This window comes from Ceratotherium simum, chromosome 1 (assembly GCF_057802395.1).
Source record: "Ceratotherium simum simum isolate JZ-2026a chromosome 1, ASM5780239v1, whole genome shotgun sequence".
NCBI classification, from domain to species: domain Eukaryota; kingdom Metazoa; phylum Chordata; class Mammalia; order Perissodactyla; family Rhinocerotidae; genus Ceratotherium; species Ceratotherium simum.
The window spans coordinates 80,053,975-80,077,166 of NC_141900.1; the positions used below are offsets into that span (position 1 = coordinate 80,053,975).

At 36.2% G+C, this 23,192-nt stretch overlaps 1 protein-coding gene across 6 annotated transcripts in view; it reads right to left on the bottom strand.

Annotated features, from left to right (window-relative positions):
* Positions 1–23,192, bottom strand: part of CADPS2 (calcium dependent secretion activator 2) — a 496,283-nt gene that overhangs the window by 61,284 nt on the left and 411,807 nt on the right. For all 6 annotated transcript variants that reach the window (XM_087430207.1, XM_087430199.1, XM_004418749.3 and 3 more), the window contains 2 exons: positions 14,692–14,848; positions 1,392–1,533 (listed from right to left, as the gene is read on the bottom strand). In XM_087430207.1, the coding sequence (XP_087286333.1) occupies positions 1,392–1,533; positions 14,692–14,848 (299 nt within the window). The remainder of the gene's footprint in view (positions 1–1,391; positions 1,534–14,691; positions 14,849–23,192) is intronic.

Below are 23,192 nucleotides of genomic sequence, written 5' to 3' on the forward strand. Positions count from 1 at the left end.
TAATAATAATAACAATCATGATGTAGAATAGGAGTAGTTATCATTTATTGAGTGCCTAGGATGTCCCACGCACTTTTCATAGTTTTTTTTCTTTTTGTGAGGAAGATCAGCCCTGAGCTAACATCTGATACCAATCCTCCTCTTTTTGCTGAGGAGGACTGGCTCTGGGCTAACATCCGTGCCCATCTTCCTCTGCTGTATATGGGACGCCGCCACAGCATGGCTCGACTAGCAGTGCGTCGGTGCGCGCCCGGGATCCGAACCTGCGAACCCCGGGCCGCTGCAGTGGAGCGCGTGCACTTAACTGCTTGCACCACCGGGCCAGACTCCATAGTTTTTTTTTTTTTAATCCTCACAAAAATGTCTTTAAATTAGGTGTCATAACCATTTTAGAGTTGAGGAAACTGAGGCTAAGAAGAACTCTGATTAATAAGCCAGAATCTAAATTTGGGGCTCATCAATTTCAAAGCCCATGTCCTTACTTTAATGACTCTTAGCTACTGAATCTGCAGTAGGTAGGCTCATCACAGTGTGGAGTCAATAAATATGGCTTTTACTGATATAAAGGGTATTTAAAAATAACAAGGCACATCAACTGATATATGAAAGGACAAAAGAAGAACTCGCCGGTTTTGGGAAATAAAGGAAAACCCCTTCTCTGCAACCTGCAATATTATTTCTTTAAAGGTGAGACTAAGATAAAAATAGAAAAGTATTACATTCTTGAAACTGTTCTTACAACAGTTCTCTACATGTACAAGATAAATCATGTGGGTGGTAACAATGCTAGAGCCACCTAAAAATCCCAGACATAACGTTTAGCACATTGATTGTCTGAAAATGGAGAACTCTAGTTATATCAGACTAGAGGCTACAACCTGGGTCACAAAAGGACCCCTGCCCTACAGATTACATATGAACTACATCAAACCAATGAGTGTTTTTCAAAAAAAAATCAGTATCATTTATCATCAATATGCTAAGCTTAGCTTAATAGCTTAAAAAAATCAAACAAACAAAACCAAAACATAGTATTCCTCGACCAACGATGATAAACGCCATGCAATCTAAACACATCTGCACAGAACACAGCCCAGGCCATGCACTAGCTAACACACCACCAGGAAATAAGTGAGGAATACACACGTGGACTCATATAAAGAAGCCATCCATGAAGGAGTAGAAAAGCTAGGAATCTGTGGAAGATTAAGAGGCAGACTTGGAACTTTTGGAAGAGCTACATTGGGAAGACTGTTGGCGATATTCCTGTAAAGAAACAAACAACGTGGAAAGGGACCACCATAAGCAATAACTACAGATGGCCATGTGTAAAGTCATAAGGTGAGGATTGAAGAGGCAGACGCTTTACGGACACTAGGCAAGATACCTACTTGACAGGCTGCCACGTCTCTTGCTCAAAACCTCTGTGAATTGACTGGGCGATGGAGGACTCCATGAGATCCACATAGCGGACAACCAAGGGCACAAAGATTTCTTGCAAGTGTTTGTGAAATTTTCCATTACATAAAAGCACTGAAACAGTCAAGCAGAAACAGCGTTTGTCAGAGGAATAATATCACGCATTTGGAACATATGGGCAAAAAAATCTTTCCTGAAAGACTGTGACACAGAAGAACTGATAAAATACAGGTGATAATGGATCTTGCTTCTCATATGGAATATTATATCATGAAAACTGATCAAGAAGTATAATTGACCTTCTATATATGGCTGTTAAAAACTCAAATAGATTATATCTCTATAAAATGTTCCTGGCAGGTGGTATGTTTTTACTTTCTAAGAGGTTTATTAACACATGAGCCATTTGACCACGTGCTGGAGAATCAACAGAGATCCCTGATCCTCTGAAGGTCTTGACACATGTAAATACAGCAATTAAACAGAGTTACAATCCTTGTGCTATCCTGTGTATCACAAAAGAGCTAAGAGCTAAACCTATTCTATTCTAAGAGTTAGGCTTGATGACTTCTAAGAGATAAGACATGTTTAATGCCCTAGGAGGGTGACTGTGGCCTTGAGAATGTCTATTCTGATTTATGAACTTTTTAGTTATTTGTGAATTTTCTTTTTAGTCATTCAATTTTCCATGTCTTTAAAAGCAGCACATTGCATGCATTTTTCAGTTGTCCATTTGCCTTTTAATGAACCGTAGCATGGAACATCCTACCTAAAACAGTTGCAGAAGTCTTAGAGTTTGTGCTTCTGGTACAGGACTGCTGGGCAAGGTGTATCTACCTCCACCAGAAGATAGATGCTTTCTACACACAGGACATAATTTCAGTATAATATAGGTCAGTTTTGTAAACTGAATGGTCGTGTTCCCCCCATCTCCGCCAATCCAATTCATACGCTGAAATCCTAACTCCCAATCTGATGGTATTAGGAGATGGGGCCTTTGAGGGGTGAATGGGATTAGTACCCTTATAAAAGAATTCCAGAAAGATCCCTCAACCCTTTCACCATGTGAAGACATAGCAAGAATTGAGCCGTCTATGAAGCAAGTTCTGCTTCCAAATCTGCTGGCACCTTGATCTTGGACTTCCCAACCTCCAGAACTGTGAGAAATAAATTTATGTTGTTTATAAGCCACTCAGACTGTGGTATTCTGTTACAGCAGCCCGAACAGACTAAGACAGTCAGTATGTGCCCAAGTTGCACCATGAAAGAATAGAGGATCTGTAGGAAAATACTAAGTAATGCTAAGTAATAGCCAATAAAGAATTTTTAATTTTTTGGATAGAACATATTTCTCAAGTGAACATATCCGAAACCCAGTTGTGATATTTTTTAACCCTCAAAATGAAAACATGTTTATTTAAAAATATTCTCTGGGGTTGGGAAAGGTATTTCTGAAGAGATGGTATTTTAGTTGAGCCTAAATGACAGAGGAGCCATCCACGGACGATTTGAAGCGAAGGTTTCCAGGTAGAGGGAACAGCTTGCACAAAAGTTCTAGGGAAGGAATAAGCTGTTGTGCTTCTAGAAGGACAAGAAAGCTAGTGTGGCAGGAGTAGAGTGAGGGAGGGGGAAGAATGGTCCAAAGTGATGTCTAGATGGTAGGACATGGTGAGAAGTATGAGTTTAATTGGGTACAATGGGAAGCATTAATATTTTTATTACTATCAAGTAGCAGAGTGATAGGATACAATCTCTCTGGCTGCTATGTGGAAGATGGAGTACATGGCCAAGGGTAGAAGCACAGAAGGTGGTTAGTGCTCAGTTCTTTGCTACAATAGACCCAGTAAAGGATGATGATGATGATGACTTGGATTAGAGCAGCAGAGGTGGAAGATGGGGAAAAGTCTCTCAGGAATCCCACTCACTTTTATGGATTTGAATAGCTATATATGCTTACAGTTATTAAATCTAATTACTAACAACTCTAATAGTATTATTGTCTTATAAAATACTCAGCTAATTTCCCACATAATCTTCTTCAGGACAAAAATAATCCGAAAGCCTAAACAGTGTTTTAAAACTTGGGCCAAGGATGTGACACTTACCATAGTGGCATGAATATGAAAATGCCCACTATAGATTACTTTAATCACGTGACTCTGAAATTTGTCAGAGGCTGGAAAACTATAGACACGTGAAAGTGGAGTCAGAAGTAATTCTAAATATAGAAAGAACTACAATACCGTTTTTTTTCTATCTCTAGTTCATACAGTTTAGCATTTTTTGTGGTTAAATAATCTTTTCTGGCTTATCTATATGCTAAAAGATTTCCTATTAATGTGAGAATGATAATCATATTTAAAGATAAATTTCTTATTTAGGAGACTAATGTTATCTTAACGATGCTTTCATTAGCATACTAAAAGCTTTATTTATTCCTGGAATTCAGTCAGAGAGCTAGAAGGTACTATAGATCATGTAATTCAGTTCCTTTTACCAAATGTCACCCAAATAAGGTTGCTGAACGTTAAGGATGAAATATTCTCACTCGAACCACCTAAATCATTGTGATAAGCAAATTAAAAAATATACCCAAATGTCAATTTATTGGTTCTCCACTTAAGAACTCTCCTTCTCCTTCTCCTCCTCGCCAGCATTTTTAGAATGTCAATTGGTGCTAAGACCTTTAAATGCATTCTCTCATTTAATCATCACATAAACTCGATGAAGGAAGCACTATTCTTTTTTTCAATCTTATGAATCAAGAAACTGAGGCACAGAGAATTCAGGATACTTGTCTAAAGTCATTTAGCCATCAGAGAGTAGAACAAGGATTTGATACCAGAGCCCCCTCTTAACTTCTATAGATCATACACCATCCTTCAATTTACATCACCATAAACTATTTTCTGTCTATCCATCTATTCATACACCTGTCTACCAGCAGCACATCAGCATCTTTTAAGACCTAGAAATGTCGATTATTTTAATTAAAAAAAAATCTTGCAAATGACAAACACATTATACCATATCTTAGATGAACTATATGTTTTCAGAATTGGAATTTGAAAAACTCAGTTACAACAGAACAAGTCAAGATGTTGAGCAAAGCTATTATATTCAATGAATTGAAAAATGAGTTAACACTGAAAATATTCAATATGTTTATATTACCCATTGACAGCTGGACAATTTTACATTGCTATGCAGCTAGACTGTATGCCTAAGCCTTAATTTACACGGCCTACTAATAAAAAATGTAAAGAACCTTAAGCTCTACATTTTGATAGGTTCTGTTAAGCACTGTCATTATTTTTAACTATACCAAGACCAAAACACACACTTATGTAACAAATTATTACATCTACAAATGAGCGCTTTACCTTATCAATTCAAATGCTACTTTATTTACTCTTAAAAGATGAGGTATGTTGGCAGTAAATCATAGTTTGTTAAAATGAAGAAGCATATAAGGAGAATCATACTCCATGTTATTACTAACATTATAATGACTGTAAGAGTAAGTAGCAGTTGACTCAAATGTATTTCTAGCAAGAGCTCTCTTTTTTAATACATTTGATAAGCACTAAATTCATTATCTTGTTAAATAAGCCTGCTTCTCTTCTTGTATTCCTATCCTAGGAGTGAAAATAGAGCTTGTCCACCTGATCACTACACCAGCATCCTGAAAGTACCACAGGCCTTTCCTTCACTTCCTACAACCAGTTAGTAATCAAGACCTGTGTATTTTATATCCTTATTATCTAACACATCCCTTTCTTCTCTTCATCACCACTGCTGTTGCATTAGTTCTAGCCTTCTCATCTCAGCCTTAACTAATGCAATAAGCTCTTAACTGATCTTTAGACTCCTAATTTTCCCTCTGCCAATCCATCTTCTTAAAATGTCAAGCAGAGGGGCTTGCTAAAATATAAAACTAATAATGTTCCTCATAAAGATTATAATCCTTTAATGGATCATCACGACAAACTCCAAAAGCCTTAGCGTGGTATGAAAGGCATCCACGATCTGTCTTAAAATGACAATGACCTCTCTGGCTCATTTCTGTTGCCTGACCCCCCTCCGCCCTTCCCGCCCTCCTGTGGTCCAGCCATGACGATTTTCATGGTTCAGCTCAAGTATACACTTACTGCTCAGACCCTTTCTTGAAATGCTTTGTTCTGCTGTCCCCTTGCCCAATTACTGGTTTTCCCTGTTTACTCTCTACCCTGTACAGGCTTCAACTGTGGTCCATTCCACGTTTTGCACTTACTGACATATCTCTTCCTCCCTATGAGGGTGCAAGGTCCTTGAGGCATGGACCATGTCTGTATTCTTAACATCCAGCAAAGTCCCTGGTTCTATGCAACTGTTCAAATGTTTGTTGAATGCATGACTCCTTGGATACAATATTAAGATTACTATATTCAGGAAACTGTATAAGAACCTATTGAGGCCTGTGTATCTTCTCATATTTTATATAAATATACGGTATTAAATAATACTGTTATGAGAAATCCTATTTTTGATCCATATGTCCAAGATCAGACTGCTGAAATTCTACTGGATATGAATGTTGGCTGTTTTATGTCTCTTATTTTAATGAATACAGCAAAGGGAGGATTTTCTCTGTTCAGTCATGACTCTTGATAGCAAATTATTATAGCCTGCAGTATTAGGAGAAAATGGAGCTTTCTTGTATTTCCTCAGACCTGTCACAAATGTTGAATTCTGGCCAAAAGTCTGCTCGTAATTCAGCAGTGTGTTTTTTTTTTTTTTTTTTTTTTTAAATCAAATTATAAACCCATGTTCCAAAGTTTTAGAAAACTGGCAACTGGCAGTATTATTTCTTTGGTAATCAGATTCAGGAAAGGGGAGGAGGGAAGGATGAAGACATAGAGAGAGACAGCGAGAAAGAGAGAGAGGAAGAGGAGAAATGAAGAGAAAATACACATAGAAGGGGAAAGAAAAGGGGAGGTTCGGTTTCAAAAGGCAAGACCACAGGAACACATACTATACTATACTTGTGCATGTAAATGTGTGCTCTTTTTCTCAGCTGCTCATATGTAGCCTGAGGCATCAGAATGAGTGCTTATATCTTCTCCATATGGTTTAATAAAGATAGGCTATGATTTGGGGCTACCACTTGTCCAAATCAAGCCTTTAAAAGGCACCCACTGTAACAGCTCATTGGAAAAGGCAAGTTCTCAATGTGGCCTCATCTAAGAATGCTTCTGACATTATACCTGAGGTGTGGAAGCAGAAGGGACTGCTCAGAAGGAGTCTAATAGTGGCTACAAGAACACAAGTGGAAGACCAATATCTATTTTGTTGATAAAAATAATCTTTTTTTCCAAAAGATTCCATGTTCCCAAATATCACCTTGTCAGAAAATAATGAAGCATCAACAACATCAAGCCCAACAGTACAATTAGAAATGGCAAAAAGAAAGCAAAAGGCTTAAATAAAAGGTAAACTAGGGATGCAGATGTGCCCAATTATTTTGAGCATCCCAATAATTAATAAATTAGTGTTGATTATTTACATACCAAAAAGAGTCTTACATTTACAAAAGTACTTGTCATAGGCTTTTAACAGTAAGATTTCAACAAAGAATTTAAACTATGATCCAATTAATAACAATTACTGAGATAAGAATCACTGGGTAAATGAAAAATAAGTAGATAAGAGAGTTCATGTATTGTTTTAGGGTGAAAATAACGCTGTTGACTTCTGAGTCCATATAATCCAATTTTATATTGTGCTGCCCCCTTCCAATTAGTCAGCATTAGCGGATTACTAGGAAGAATAATTTTCCCTCTAAAATTCTAATTAGGCACTCATGACCAGCAAAACAAACAAACAACACCAATCACAATAAAACAACACACTTTGGCATAAAACAACAATTACTCAAGGGACTACAAATTGTATCAATACTAAACAATGCAAGCAGAGTGGACTAAGATATAGAATTAATAGGTCATTCTCCATGTTGACAAATGCATATAATAAGGACCCCCACTCCAGGAAATATGAATATGAGCTTCAGGAGAAAAGTCAGGAGAATTGTAGCCTAGAAGAGCATTATGCAAAAGGAAAAAAACACACAAACCAAAAAAAAAAAAAAAAACTCTCTGAGATCTAGGAATAGCACCCACCAAGAATCTGGCACATTAAGAAGGCACTCAATAAATGTCTGTTTATTGAATAAATATCAATAAAAATCCACCCCCTAAAGGAAAGTCTGAGAGCATCCCATTGAAGTTTAAGTAGAAAACTCATTGGGTTTTAAGTCTCCTTTGAATTAAAAATTTGATAAGTAATTTTATATAGTTTGGTAATTAATTTACACTATACTATCATAATAACCTCCTAAAACCACCCCCAACTCTTCCTTTTCCCTCGTGGCACTTTTTAAAAAAATATATATTCATCCATCCATCCATCCATCCATCTACCTATCTATCTACTATCTATCAAAGGTAACAAGGAGTAACAGCACTGATGTTATAATGTTTCTTACTTTTTGGGCAACAAAAACAAATGCAGGTTTAAAACTATAATTAAAAATGCCATAGTACAGAACACATAATTGAGTTATGTTTCTACAATCTATTGCATATAGTTAGTAGTGCATATATGTCCATATCCTCCACTAGATTATATGCTTTTCCAAGGCAGGAATTGTTTTTTTTATTCCTGTATCTGCAAGGTGACTGGGATTTGTAAATTGTAGGCATTCAGCACCTGTTTCTTGGAGAATTAATTCAGGAAAAACATCAACATAAACATTAACCAAGGCTTACGGCAAAGATAAAAAAAGAAGTCTCATGGTCCAGCAGCTCTCATGCTGTCTTTATGAGACTGATATTAAAGCCAAATGCAAAAGTCTGTAATTTTATTCCAGTTACATACAACCTTCCAATCTTTGGGTTATGTCCCACAATACTTGCCCCCATAATGGAAACAACTAAGTATAGCTGTAACATGATTGATAGCTCTCAAATGTGCGGCTCCTGTGCCTTCAGGAATTAAAGATGTTTCTGCAAACCTACTGTGAAGGACACATAAGCATTTTATAGCAGGTTATTTTGTTTAAGGCAATAAGTTCTAAGAAAATATAAAAAGATTAAAGTTTTAAAATGTCTACCTGGGGGCCGGCCCCGTGGCTTAGTGGTTAAGTGCGCGCGCTCCGCTGCTGGCGGCCCAGGGTTCGGATCCCAAGCGCGCACTGACGCACCGCTTCTCCGGCCATGCTGAGGCCGCGTCCCACATACAGCAACTAGAAGGATGTGCAACTACAACACACAACTATCTACTGGGGCTTTGGGGGAAAAAAAGGAGGAGGATTGGCAATAGATGTTAGCTCAGAGCCAGTCTTCCTCAGCAAAAAGAGGAGGATTAGCACGGATGTTAGCTCAGGGCTGATCTTCCTCACACACGCACACAAAAAAAGTAAAAATAAATAAATAAATAAATAAAATGTCTACCTGTAGTAAAGCAACTAGAGCAGTACTGTGGAATTCAATTGAAAAAAAAAATCTAGGGCCGGCCCTGTGGCTTGGTGGTTAAGTGCGCGCGCTGCGATGCTGGTGGCCCGGGTCCGGATCCCGGGTGCGCATCGAGGCACCACTTCTCCGTTCATCCTGAGGCCGAGTCCCGCATACAGCAACTAGAAGGATGTGCAGCTACGACATACAACTATCCACTGGGGCTTTGGGGGGAAAAAAAATAAAAGAAAAAAAAAAAAGAAAAAAAAGAAAAAAAAAAATCTAGTGACTCCTTACTTTTGTATTTCTTTTACTATACTGGTCGGTGAAACAAATTCTGACATATTTTTGAATTCAATCAACTCTGGGAATTGGAGTTAAATACACTTTCACATTTTAGGGATCATTTCATCATTTGTAAAAGTGCCTATCTATAAAACTAAGCTGGCACACAGCCCTTCTATAATCTAGAAGTTATATTCTTTCTGCATTGTTCCTGGTATATATATGTATAGATATATCTATAAACACCAATTCGTGAATTTCAGATGCACAGCTCATTTAAGCACTTGAGGTAGAATAACACGCAGGTGTCAGCCTTCTATATTTCAAAGCTTGAAGATTAACCTAATATACAATATGGTGACCTAACAGTTCTTCATTTGAAAGAAATCTGAAAAATAATCTCTGATACAGCCGAAGTGTGAGAATAACCCAGCGGGATTTCCACCTCTTCATTTCTTAATGAGTTTTTTGATAATGAGAGGTGACTTTGCCAGTCACTCTGGGCTCTATTATGGCTAATTTGACTCCACTTCACTCTCCTTGTTAATTATTAACACTAGCCTTTTTATCCTCATGAGACCACATTCCAATTTTTCTTTTTTCGATTTTTATGAGCCCGTCTTTATGAAGGTGAAAGTCTTGGAGAATAGGTTTTCACTTAGTGTAGAGCCCAAACATTTATTATTCTTTTAGGCAGAGACGCTGTGACATTGATTATATAAGCACGGGTGTTCTTCGGGATGGCTTTAATGTGCTAGCAATGTGAAAAGGCTGTTAATTAAAGAAGAAGCACCATGGCATTTTTCACTTGGGAATCAGTTCCCAATAGAATGGTCATTTGCCACTTGCTAGCATATCCACAGATTAAAAGGTGACTAGCTCTAAGGGTTTGCCTTTCAGTAGTGCTGAAAGAAATGATTTGTGCCATTTGAAGATGGCTTTCATTTGTCAGAAGTGGTCACTTGCCATATCTATTATTGACAGGACAAATGTGGAACATAGTATGCAAGAGTAGAATCTATTTGTACCAGCTTTATAGTCGTTCAGTATCATTTAACTATCGTGCTATTTGCTTTGTTATGAAAACATTTATTTTCTCTCAATTTTAATATATTTCTTTATCAAAACCGTTTCCTTAGATACCATTGAAAGCGATTGCCCATCTAATTCCCTCTTTAGGCGGAGGGAGTGATCAGGGTGAGTGGAGGCGGAGGGAGGGGCAAGCAGGAGATCAGTCTCTTTTGGACAGAAATGAAGGAGCCTGAGTTTGTTTTCATCGTCAGTCCTGCTCTGGGAATCAGTGGGTGAGTCTGTGAGGGGTGGGAGATTGGGGACAGTTGCTAAAATTGTGGTGCACTTGGTACTGTTCCCTTGAGGAAAACCACATTTCATCTCCAAGGGTTCTTAAGGCTAAGACTTATCTTAATCATGACCAACTGTAAGGAAAGACACAAGCCCCAGACAGAGTTTTTTCCTCCTTAAAATAGAAACCGAATTTGCTGTCTTGAATCCCCTTCCGCACTAATTAGTTCAGTCCCTGGAATTCCCATCACTGACGTTTCACAACGTACATACTAAGATAATATATACCTTTGTCTGGTCCTTTCTGTACCCTTTAACCAACTCTCTTCCTCTGACCCCACAACTCAGGGCCTTTATAAAAATTTTCCGAGGTAAAAATAGAAATAGACGCAGAATCTTCTGTCTTCCTTAAAAAGATTATATTACTTGATAAATGTCCCGGAATCCGCTATTGCTACCACAGACGGAGACTGAACTGGAGACCAAGTGATCAGGCCCCATTTCACCTCTGTCCCTAACTCCTGTCAGCAAGTCCCTGCCCAGGGCACATCACCTCCTAGGGATTTAGTTTCTTCAGCTGGAAAATAAAGAGGTTTGTCTAAGATGGCTTCTACCCTCCAAAAGATAAATATTTATTTTTAAATATCAAAGCATATAGATTTTAACAAAAGAAAGATGGTAAACAACCAGTGGGAACACCTAAATTATTCATTAAAAAACAAAAATACCTCAGCTACTAAGTTTTCAAGGCACAAATAAAGTACAAATTCTAACTAACATCTCCATTAGTTGGAGACACGTTAGTAATTTTTATTTTGGAAAAGTAAACATAAGTATGCAACATTATTACTCATAAATCACTACCACTTAAAAATCTATGTAAAATTAGTGGTATACCATTTGTGGGGATAACAGTAAGCACTTTTATTCAGCAAATTATCTCTCATTCCAAGATTGGACATTTCAGAGCAATCTTTGCCTATTTTACCCCTGGCTAGATAAAGTTGTAATTAATTAGAATTTGGACTGTAACTCTAATTGGGTCAACACGGTATAACCTGTCATGCCATGGCAGTGATGTAAGGATCTTTCTTTCAAGGGGGGTTAAAAGGATAGAAATTTTATGTTTGCCCATAAGCTTTCCAAAAGGACAATTTGGGGGCAGCTATAGGTTGACATTTAACTTTGAATTAAATTCACTAAATCACCATCTGAACATCTCAGGAATTTACTAACACACACATAATTATTAACCATATTCTTCATTATTATCAAAGATGATATTAACAGCCAAAAAGTTTGTTTTATCAACTACTGAGATATTATTCAATGGTCTTGGCTTTGGACAGTAACTTGTGAGTTTGGGATGAAAGTCACTGGATTCTGTTTCAATTCCCCAGACGACATCCATACTCCCAATACCAAAAGGAAATTATGACACTGGGGAACTTTTCTATTTACCTCAACTACATAGAGGAGCTGTTTTTCTCTGAAATAATTGATGTTTTCTAAAATCTGTTAATCACTTCAAAATCAACACCAAGTTCTAGACTTACCTCCCAAATTGATAGTACTCAAAAGAGATGAGTAATAAATGCTTCTGTGTTTTGATTGAGTAATATACACTAAAATAACATAAAACAATACTTTATGCATTTAATAGTAACCAATGTTATAGAAATTGTTTAAATCAGGAGAGGAATATGAAACTTTTGAATTAAATATCTGCAAGTCTGGCTAAAAATCAAATTTCTGCTATTATCATTTTAGCATTTTTTTGCTATAATTCTCATACATTTACACTTGTAACATAAGAGCTCTTCTTGAAAATAAATATTAAAAGGTGTTAATTCATTGGCGTTGCAGTTGAGGTTCCCCCAGAAAATTTCTAACATCTATAACATGTTTTGTTTTCTCTACAAAATAAATTCTAATATGTTGAATACGTTAAATAATTCATCATCTTTACTCACTGTTTGTGAACAGTAATAAATATCTCATCTTTGAATAAATTCCAAAATAAATCTAAACATGATCAACTCTTGAGTTTTCACGCAAATAGAGAAAGCAGTGTTAGAAATAATCCTACACTTATCTATTCTCTTTTAGGAACTTAATGCATACTATGTTTATTTATTTTTGGCAGGTGTATTCTATATTTGTTTTAAAATATTACACCTGCTATAATTTTTCTTAGCAGAAAATGAATCATGATAATGATGATAAGTGACTGGGAAAGGCAGAGGGTTATTCAAAGCCTGCTAGGTGGCAGGAGGCAACCAAACTGGAACTTAAAAACTGACTGAGAAGAATTTGCCGAATGAATGATTCACATATGGATTATTGAATGTGGGGTTAGCAACTTCTGGGAGCAGACAGAAGACAGAATTCCTGAAGTAGGAATTGTAGTTTTGTTCTTTGGCTTTCTAATAAGATTTTTTGGAAATGAAATTTGATAGGAGAATTAATAAGATGGCTGAAAGAATCAAGACCGAAATTTTAACAGACTAATATTTATAATATTTATTTAACATCTATTATACATGAGCTATTATCTTATTTAATCCATACCACTGACACTGTAGGTACTATTATTTTCCTTCTTTTACAGATGAAGAACCTAAAGTTTACAGAGGTTAAGTTATTGTCAAAGGTCAAGTAGAAAGTGGCAGAGACAGATGTGAATCTGCCTGGCACCAAAGTTCATGTTATTAATTAATATAACACGATGCCTCTCTTACTATAACAGAGGTTCTTAACCAGGTGTCCAAAATCCGAATGTCCATGGAGAGTCTGACACTACACACAATTTCATATCTACGTGGATTTTTTTTTCAGTAAAACAGTTGCAGTTTTATCACAGACTCAAAGGGATGAATAACCAAAGAAAGATAAGAAATGACGGACTAGAGTGATGAACAAAACCAATAGAATAATTTTTAAAAAAATGAACATAAATGTAAAAACACAGATTTAAGTTTAAACCTAGAAGTACATAGTAGTGATGTCCTGGAAAGAGAGCAGCAAAAAGATTTGGAGCTTTAAATATAACAAGTTTGAAATATATCAACAGTGTGACCAAGTTCCTGGGAGAGTTAGAGTGGCTGTGGGCTACAGGAAGACGGGAGAAGGAAGGCAGCTCTCATCCAGGTCTGGGTTACTCAGGTCACACTGTGAGCACTGTGTTCTTCTCAGAACCACACTCCAGAGCAATACTGAAAAATGAGGTCAGGTCTATTCAGAGGAAGGTGATAAGAATGGTCATGGGCACAAAAACCCTATCATGTGAGGAAGAATTGAATGACCTGGGAATAACGGCTTGGAGAAGAAAATATACAACAGAAGAAGGCTGTTACATGGATCAAGTAGACCAAGCCACAATGAGAGGTTAGGAGGAATTCAACTTGGTTTATAATGAGAAGAATTTTATAGAATATGGAATTAGTGACCCCATAATCATTGCAAGTGTTGAAGAAAAGACTGTTAGTAGTAACCAAACTTAGATTTAAGGGAAGCTTTAAAAAGAATCATCATAGGAAAGGCCCAAGAATCTGTATGTTAAGAAATGTCCCCCTAAAATCTTGATGAAAAACTGGGTTTCTACTGGCTGCTAGATGACCAGGTACCAGAATAATTGTAAAAGTTATTATTGCATTGGGAAAAAAGTCTCAATAGAAAATCTTTACATTCTCTTAAATTTTTAAGTACTGAGAGAGCAACTCATACCACACAGCAATATTACACTATCATCTGTAGAAGCAAATCTCTCTCAGGCAAACAGTATTATCACAATGCATATTAGCAGAAGCCTTAACATAGCGTGATCTCTAGAATAATGATAAATTTCTAAGGTGTCTTTCAGAGATGTAAGTATTTTCAAGTGCTTTAGAAATGTTAACCTTTGAAGATTTTCTGATTCACAGGATACAATGAGAAGGGTGCCTACGTTATCAGTTCTCGATAAAGGCAGGCGACTAGGAATAAGAGGAGCTTCAGAGGCCAGTGGAGCAATGTGGGAGTGTTGCTGGTCTCCCCCAGACCCTGGCCTGATATACTCAGGGAGGCTGAGCAAATGTTATCTATGTCAGCTCTTGTTGAGTGAGTGCCAGAGCTCTGTAAACACACAATCACACACACAACATTCTCCCCACCCTTCCTCATTTCATAGACTAAAGAAAATGCAAGTGCTTACTGTCATTTCTGAGGAAATTATTAAGCAGTTGGAAAAGAGGAAAACTATCCCAGGAGTCTTGTGGTTGAGCCTCCAGCGCAGTATCCATATCCACTGTGAATAAAGCCCAAAATTTCTCTGCGTGCTCTGCCAATAAATCGGGCCACCAAGCAAATGCCTATAAAAAGAAAAAGAAATAATGTAAAAATAGATTACTTGTCAGAAACACACACAAATATGGTGCCACTTGAAAATATGTCATTAAAAGTGAAATGGTAGTAGAACGTTGTAGAGTATGATACCAAATGTTTAATATTTCTATTAACAGAAAAAAATATTGGAAATAAATACACGAAAATATTCACAGTAGTTATGTTTAAATTATGAGATACAAGGAATTTTTTTTGTTTTATATATTTTCAGATGTTCTAAATTAAACATACATTTCTTAAATAAAGCAATGAATGTCATTTTACATTTTAATTCTATTTTAGATTTCATATTTTATTCATCGATGTCAAATTTGATTACTTAAATTTGTATCTCTACATCTATACATTCTCACATTTAAAAAATATTACCTTTTATTTGCAGTAGTTGTTTAATGAATCTAAGGTCTAAAGCTCAAACAGACTTTCATTGAGGGGGATTTCCTAACCCTCCAATGTAAATTAGGTCCTCCTAGATAGTCTCTTTGATATCCAGTATTTTTATTTCACAGGTCTTAGCATTGCATATATGACTACATATCTGAATATTTTAATGTCTGCCTCTTAAATTAGACTATAAACACTACAAAGACAAGTCTATGTATGTTCCACTTATTTCCTTATACTCAGCGAGGCATTTTCTAATGCCTTTTAGGTAACGGCAATAATCACTTTTAAAAATCTGTGTTTAGATGGGTGAAAATAATATTTGCTTTTTAGAAAGTTCTTGAAAATAATGTGGTCTGACTATAAACCACAGCACCAAGCCTGTCTTCCCATGGATCCCAGAAGCAGGCTGCAAGCCCACTGACCCTGGCAGCAGGTCCACCTGCTTGCAGTTCCCGCCAGCCAGCCCACCCACAGACACCAACAACCAGACCAACCAGAATCTCTAGCTGGGCTGACTGCTGAAAGATTTTCCCAGCAGAAGCTAGTCTATGAAGATTGGAAGAGGTGAGTGCTTCTTCAAGTGTGCAGATACGAATGCAAGGCTACAAGGATCATGAAGAATCAAAAAAATATACCACCAACAAAGGAACAAAACAAAGCTCCAGGAACCAACTCCAAAGAAATGAAGATCTACAAACTGACTGAAAGAGTTCAAAAAATCATCTTAAAGAAGCTTAGTGAGCTACAAGAGAAAACATATAGATAACTAAATGAAAACAATACATAAAAAACGAGAAGTTCAAGAAAGAGACAAACAATAAAAAAGCACCAAACAAATATTCTGGAGTTGAAGAATACGATGACAAAAAAATTCAATAGACAGCTTCAGCAGCAGATTTGATCAAGCAGAAGAAAGAATCAATGAACTCGAAAACAAGTAATTTGAAGTTATCCAGTCAGAGGAACAAAAAGAAACATGACTGAAAAAGAGTGAAGAGAGCCAGCCCTGATGGCCTAGTGGTTAAAGTGCAGTGCACTCAGCTTTGATGGCCCGGGTTTGGTTCCCAGGAGCAGAACCACACCACTTATCTGTCAGTAGCCATGCTGTGGTGGTGGCTCACATAGAAGAACTAGAAGGACTTATAACTAGAATATACAACTATGTACTAGGGCTCTGGAGAGGGGAAAAAAGGGAAACAGAGAGGAAGACTGGCAACAGATATTAGCTCAGGGCAAATCTTTCCCAGAAAAAAAACAAGTAGCACTGGTCTCTTGCAGAAGGGAAAAGAAAAGATTTCTTAAAAAAAAAAAAGAAAAAGAGTGAAGAAAGTCTATGGGATTTATGGAACATCTTTGAGCAAACCAATGATATGTATTATGGGAGTCCCAGAAAGAGAAGAGAAAAAGAAAGGGGCAGAAAGCTTGTTTAAAGAAACAGTGGCTGAAAACTTCCCAAATCTGAAGAGGGAAATGGGCATCTAGGTGGAAGAAGCCCAAAGGACACCAAATGTATTGACCTAAAGATGTCCTTACTGAGATACATTATAACTAAATTGTCAGAAGTCAAAGACAGAGAGAGACTTTTAAAAGCAGCAAGAGAAAAGTGACTCACCATATACAAGGGAACCCCCTCCCGTCCTAAGGCCAAGAGCAGATTTCTCAGCAGAAACCTTGGAGCCTTAGATAGAGTGGTAAGATACACACAAAATGCTAAAGAAAAACTGTCAACCAAGAAATCTCTACTCAGAAAAACTGTCCTTCAAAAAATGAAGAGATAGTTTCCCACACAAACAAAAATGGAGCAAGTTCGTCACCACTAGACCTGCCTTACAAAAAGTGCTAAAAGGAATTCTTCAAGTTGAAATAAAACGATGCTCAACAGCAACACAAATGTATACAAAAGTATAAATCTCACTGGTAAAGGTAAATATATACACAAATACTAACGTAATACTGCAATGGTGGTGCATAAATCACTTTTAACACTAGTATAAAATCTAAAAGAGAGAAGTATTAAAAATAACTATTACTACGAAAATTTGTTAATGCATACACAGTATAGAAAATGTAAATCCTCACATCAATAACATAGTGTGTGTGTGTGTGTGTGTGTGGTGGAGTAAAAGTGCAAGGTTTTTGTATATGATTGAATTTAAGTTATCAGTTTAAAATAGACTGTTAAAAGCTCTAGAGTCCAGTTGAGAGATAAGTCCTTACCTATCAATAACTACTTTAAATGTAAATGGATTAAATCCCCCAATCAAAAGACAAACACTGCTGAATGGATAAAACAACAAGATCCAACTATATGCTGCTTACAAGAGACTCTAGATTTAAAGGCATAAATAGGCTGAAAGTGAAGGAATTGAAAAAGATATTCCATGCAAGTGATAACCAAAAGAGAGCAGGATGGCTATATTTACATCAAATAAAACAGACTTTAAGTCAAAAACTGCCACAAGAGACAAAGAAGGTCATTATATAATGATGAAAGGGTCAATTCTCCAGGAAGATAGAACAATTATAAATATATATGCACCCAACATCAGAGCATCTAAATATGTAAAGAAAAATTAACAGATGTGAAGGGAGAAATGGACAGCAATGCAAGTACAACAGGAGACCCAACACTGCACTTTCAATAATGGACAGATCACCTAGACAGAAAATTAATAGGCAAACAGTAGACTTGAACAACACTATAGACCAAATGGACCTAACAGATATATACAGAACATTCCCCCAACAGCAGCAGACTACACATTCTTCTCAAGCACACACAGAACATTCTCCAGGATAGATCACATGGCTAAGAAAAAAAAAAAAAGTCTTAACAAATTAAGAAGACTGAAATCATCCCAAGTATCTTTTCCAACAACAATGGAATAAAATTAGAAATCAACAATAACAGGAAAACAGAAAAATTCACAAATACATATAGATTAAACAAGACATTCTTGAGCAACCATTGAGTCAAAGAAGAAATCAAAAGAGAAATAGAAAACACCTTGAGACAAACAAAAACAAAAACAAAACATACCCAAATTTATGGGATACAGTAAAAGCAGTACTAAAAAGGAAGTTTACAGCAAATAAACATGTATATTAAAAAAGAAGACAGACCTCAAATAAACAATCTAATGTTATACCTCAGGAACTAAAAAAAAGAACAAACTAAGCTGAAGTCAGGAGAAAAAAGGAAATAATAAAGATTACCAGATAAATAAATGAAATAGAGAATAGAAAAATAATAGAAAAGATCAATGAAACTAAGAGTTGGTTTTTTGAAAAGATAAACAGTATCGACAAATCTTAGGTAGACCAACAAAGCAAAAAAGAGAGAAGACAAATAAATAAAATCATAAATGGAAGAGGAGACATTACAACTGACTTCACAGGAATAAAAAAGATCACAAGAGACTATTATGAACAATTATACATGAACAAATTGAACAACCTAGAAGAAATGGATAAATTCCTGGAAACATACAACCCATCATGACTAGATCAAGAAGAAACAGAAAACTTGAACAGATCAAAAATAAATAACGAATTTGAATCAGTCATCAAAAACTTCCCAAAAAGGTTGGGAACAGACCAACAGGACCAGACATCATAAATTCTTCCAATCCATAAACACCAGATGTCTTTCCATTTATTTGTGACTGCTTTAACTTCTTTCATCAGTGTTTTATACTTTTCACTGTAGAAATCTTTCACCTCCTTGGTTAAGTTTATTCCTAAGAATTTTACTCTTTCTGATGCCACTGTAAATAAGATTGTTTCTTCATTTCTTTTTCAGATAGCTTGTTGTTGGTGTATAGAAACACAACTAATTTTTGTATGTTTATTTTACATCCTGCAACTTTGCTGAATTTGTTCATTACTTCCAAGAGTTTTTTTATAGTCTTTATGGTTTTCCACATACAAGAGCACATCATCTGCAAAGATAATTTTACTTCTACATCTCCAATGTGGATGCCTTTTATTTCATTTTCTTGCCTGACTGCTCTGGCACAGATTTCCAGCACCATGTTGGAAAAAAGTGGTGAGAGTGGGCATCCTTGCTGTATTCTGGATCTTAGAGGGGAAGTTTTCAGTTTTTCACCATAGAAGGTGAAAATTTGTTGAGAATTTTTATCATGAAAGGGTACTCAATTTTGCTAAATGCTTTTGAGAATTTGTTGAGAATTTTTATCATGAAAGGTTGTTTAATTTTGTTAAATGCTTTTTCTGCAATTACTGAGATGATCAGGTAATTTTTATCCTTCTTTCCATTAATGTAGTGTGTTACATTGATTGATTTGTGTATGCTGAACCATCTTTGCATCTTATCTTTGCAAGCAAGTGGGATTTATGATCCTTTTAATATGCTATGGAAATCGATGTGCTAATATTTTGTTGAGGATTTTTTACATCCATGTTCATCGGGGATATTGGCCTGTAGTTTTCTTTTCTTGTAGTGTATTTGTCTGGCTTTGATATCAAGGTGATGCTGTCCTCAAAAAATGAGTACAGAAGTATTCCCTCTTCTATTTTTTGGAAGAGTTTAAGAGGATTGCTCCTGGGCTTTTCTTGTTGGGAGATTGTTGATTACTGATTCAAATTACTTATTTGTTTTGGGTCTGTTCAAGGTTTTTGATTTTTCTTGATTCGGTCTTGATCGGTTGTATGTTTCTAGGAATTTATCTATTGTTAAAATATCCATACTATCCAAAATTATCTATAGATTCAATATAATCGCTATTAAAATCCCACTGGCATTTTTCATAGAAATAGAAAAAAACAATCCTAAAGTTCATATGGAACCACAAAAGACCCCAGGTAGCCAAAGCAATCTTGAGAAAGAAGAACATAACTGGAGGCATCACACTTTTTGATTTCAAAATATATTACTAAGCTATGGTAATCAGAACAATATAGTACCAGCAGAAAAACAGACACATAGACCAGCGAAACAGAATAAAGAGTCCAGAAATAAACCCACACATATATGATGGACTAATCTTTGACAAGGGTGCCAAGAATACACAATGAGGGAAGGGTAGTGTCTTCAAAAAAGGGTGCTTGGAAAACTGAATATCTACATGCAAAATAATGAATCTAGACCCTTATCTTACACCATACACAAAAATAAACTCAAAATGGATTAAACACTTTAATGTAAGACCTGAAACTGTGAAACTCCTAGAGTAAAACATAAGGAAAAAGCTTCTTGACATTGGCCTTGGCAATGATTTCTTGGATATGACACAAGAGCACAGACAACAAAAGCAAAAATAGATAAATATGACTACATCAAACTAAAAAGCTTCTGCACAGCAAAGGAAACCATCAACAAAGTGAAAAGGTAACCTCTGGAATGGAAAAAAATATTTGCAAAAAGCATATCTGATAAAACGTTAAAATCCAAAATACATGAAGAACTCCTACAACTCAATAGCAAAAAAACCCAAATTACCTGATTAAAAGATAGGCAAAGGATTTGAACAGACATTTCTCCAAAGAAGACCTACAAATGGCCAATAGGTATATGAAAAGGTCCTCAACATCAACAATCATAATTTGATTTTCAAATGCAAATTAAAACCACAGTGAGTTACCACTTCACATCTGTTAGGATGCCTATTATAAAAGAAACGAAAGATAAGTTTTATTGAGAATGCAGAGAAAAGAGGACCCTGTGCATTGTCTGTGGGAATGTAAATTGGTACAGCCACCATAGAAAACAGCATGGATGTTCCTCAAAAAATTAAAAATAGAGGTATCATATGATGTATCAACCCTACCTCTAGGTATATGTCTGAAGGAATTCAAATCAGAATCTCAAAGAGATATCTGCACTGCCACATTCAATACAGCATTATGCACAATAGCTAAGACATGGAAGCAACCTAAATGTCCATCGACGGATGAATGGATAAAGAAAATAGGATATTTATATACAACGGAATATTTTTCAGCATTAAAAAAGAAGGAAATCATGCTATTTGCAACAACATGGTTAAACCTGGAGGACATTATGCTAAGTGAAATAAGCCAGACACAGAAGAACAAATACTCATGATCTCACTTATATGAGGAATCTAAAATAGTTAAATTCATAGTAGTAGAGAGTAGAATGACAGGGGGGAGTGTGAAACAGGGAGGTATTAGCGAAAGGGTACAAAGTTTTAGTTATACTAGATGAATAATTCCTAGAGATCTACTCCTTAGCGTCGTTCCTATAGTTAACAACACTGTATTGTGTACTCAACATTTTGCTTAGAGGGTACATCTTGAGCCAAGTGCTCTTATCACACTCACACAAAAAAATAATGTAGACTTCTCTGGCTATAGTATCTCAGTTTCATTTTAATTTGCATTTCTCAAATTATGAATGAGTCTCAACAATTTTTCATATGCTTAAAGGCTCTCTTTTACCGTTTTTAGTGAATCGTTTTTCAGGGTTTTTCCCTTTGAAATCTAGCTTTTGGTAGTGTTATAACTTTTTAACCTCCTATAGTTTTTGTTTAAATATCTACTAGAATGGGTATATGACAAATAGTACAAAGGTAAGAAATAAAATAGCATACACAATTTCATTACATCTATCTTGCTCCTCTCTTTTAGAGCTGTGGTGGTGCCACACACAAGAGTCTGCAACTCCTCACTCTCAGTAGAGCAGGGCAGAAATCCTAGTAAAAATGCAGTGCTGCAAAGGGAGACATTTTCAAAGTCTCACTTTCAGTTCACAACCAAAACCTTCGCAAAAGGTTAAAATTAAGAAAATAACAGTCATGTTAGGTAAGAATTGTCTCAAGACTTTGAGAAAAACTTCCAAAGCTCTTTTTAAAGTTGGAAGACAGAGCCATGATGGAGAATGAAATAAAATGGAATATAATTTTCTTTAAAAACACAGCTTTGGGTTGGCAAGACTTTGCCATGAACTCAAAATTTTCATTATGTTTTGCAGAAGTAGGTATTTATGTCTCAAATTGTATTCCTTGATAATATTATTCCCGAGGAATGTAAGCCAATCCATGATGAAGGCTTATTGTTCTCCTAATGATGACTAGAGATAGCTTTAAGCAATCATGGTCTTTGAAAACGAAAAGCGAGGGTCACAGGCTGAGAACACAGGGTCAGTTCTACCACCCGTCCTGTCCTTCCTCTTTTTTGCCATCCCGCTGGGTGGCAGTCATCCCACTCTGGGTTGGCAGTAGGAAGAGAGGCTGTATAATTCCCTTCCTAGGGTACCACTTCCTGGGGATGGCCGAGGCTCCCCAGCATGAAGGTCTCCACCAGGGAGGAGAAAACCCCTCTCAGAAATGCATCCATCTGAAGGGCAGCAATCAAAAGTCATGACTATCTGGGTTCAAGTTATCTTGGCTCTAATGCTAAGGTAGAAGGCAATGCTGAATTTGATTAAATAAGAAATACAAAACAAAACTTGACTGCAATCCTTTAGCCATACCATTTCTATCAGAGTTCTAACAATAAATAAATCTTGTACAGTGAAAACAATATATGTGGCAGGCTGACAATACTTTGAAAACTGTGTTTGTTTACTGACTATAGTAAAAAAAACAGTGGCAGGTAAGAATGAACCCTGAAACTGGAAGCAGAATCCTGAGCTTCTGAACTTGGTGAGATGAGTAATCATGGGAAAATCAGTTCCCTGGGTGGATTTCCATTTCCTCATCTGCAAAACAAGCAACAACAATACTCGCCCTAGCCTCCTCCAGCGTTGTTTCACAAATTCAATGAATATGAAAATCTCTTGCTGTATAAAAGTAAAAAACTAATCATTATCAGTAATCACAAAAATGAGTTGAAATTCACACAGATCTTATAATGTGAATTTAGATGTTTTAAAAATAATAATGTCCAACTGAATAGTTCCTATGTGCCAAGTACTGTTCTAGAGGCTCTTTATACGTT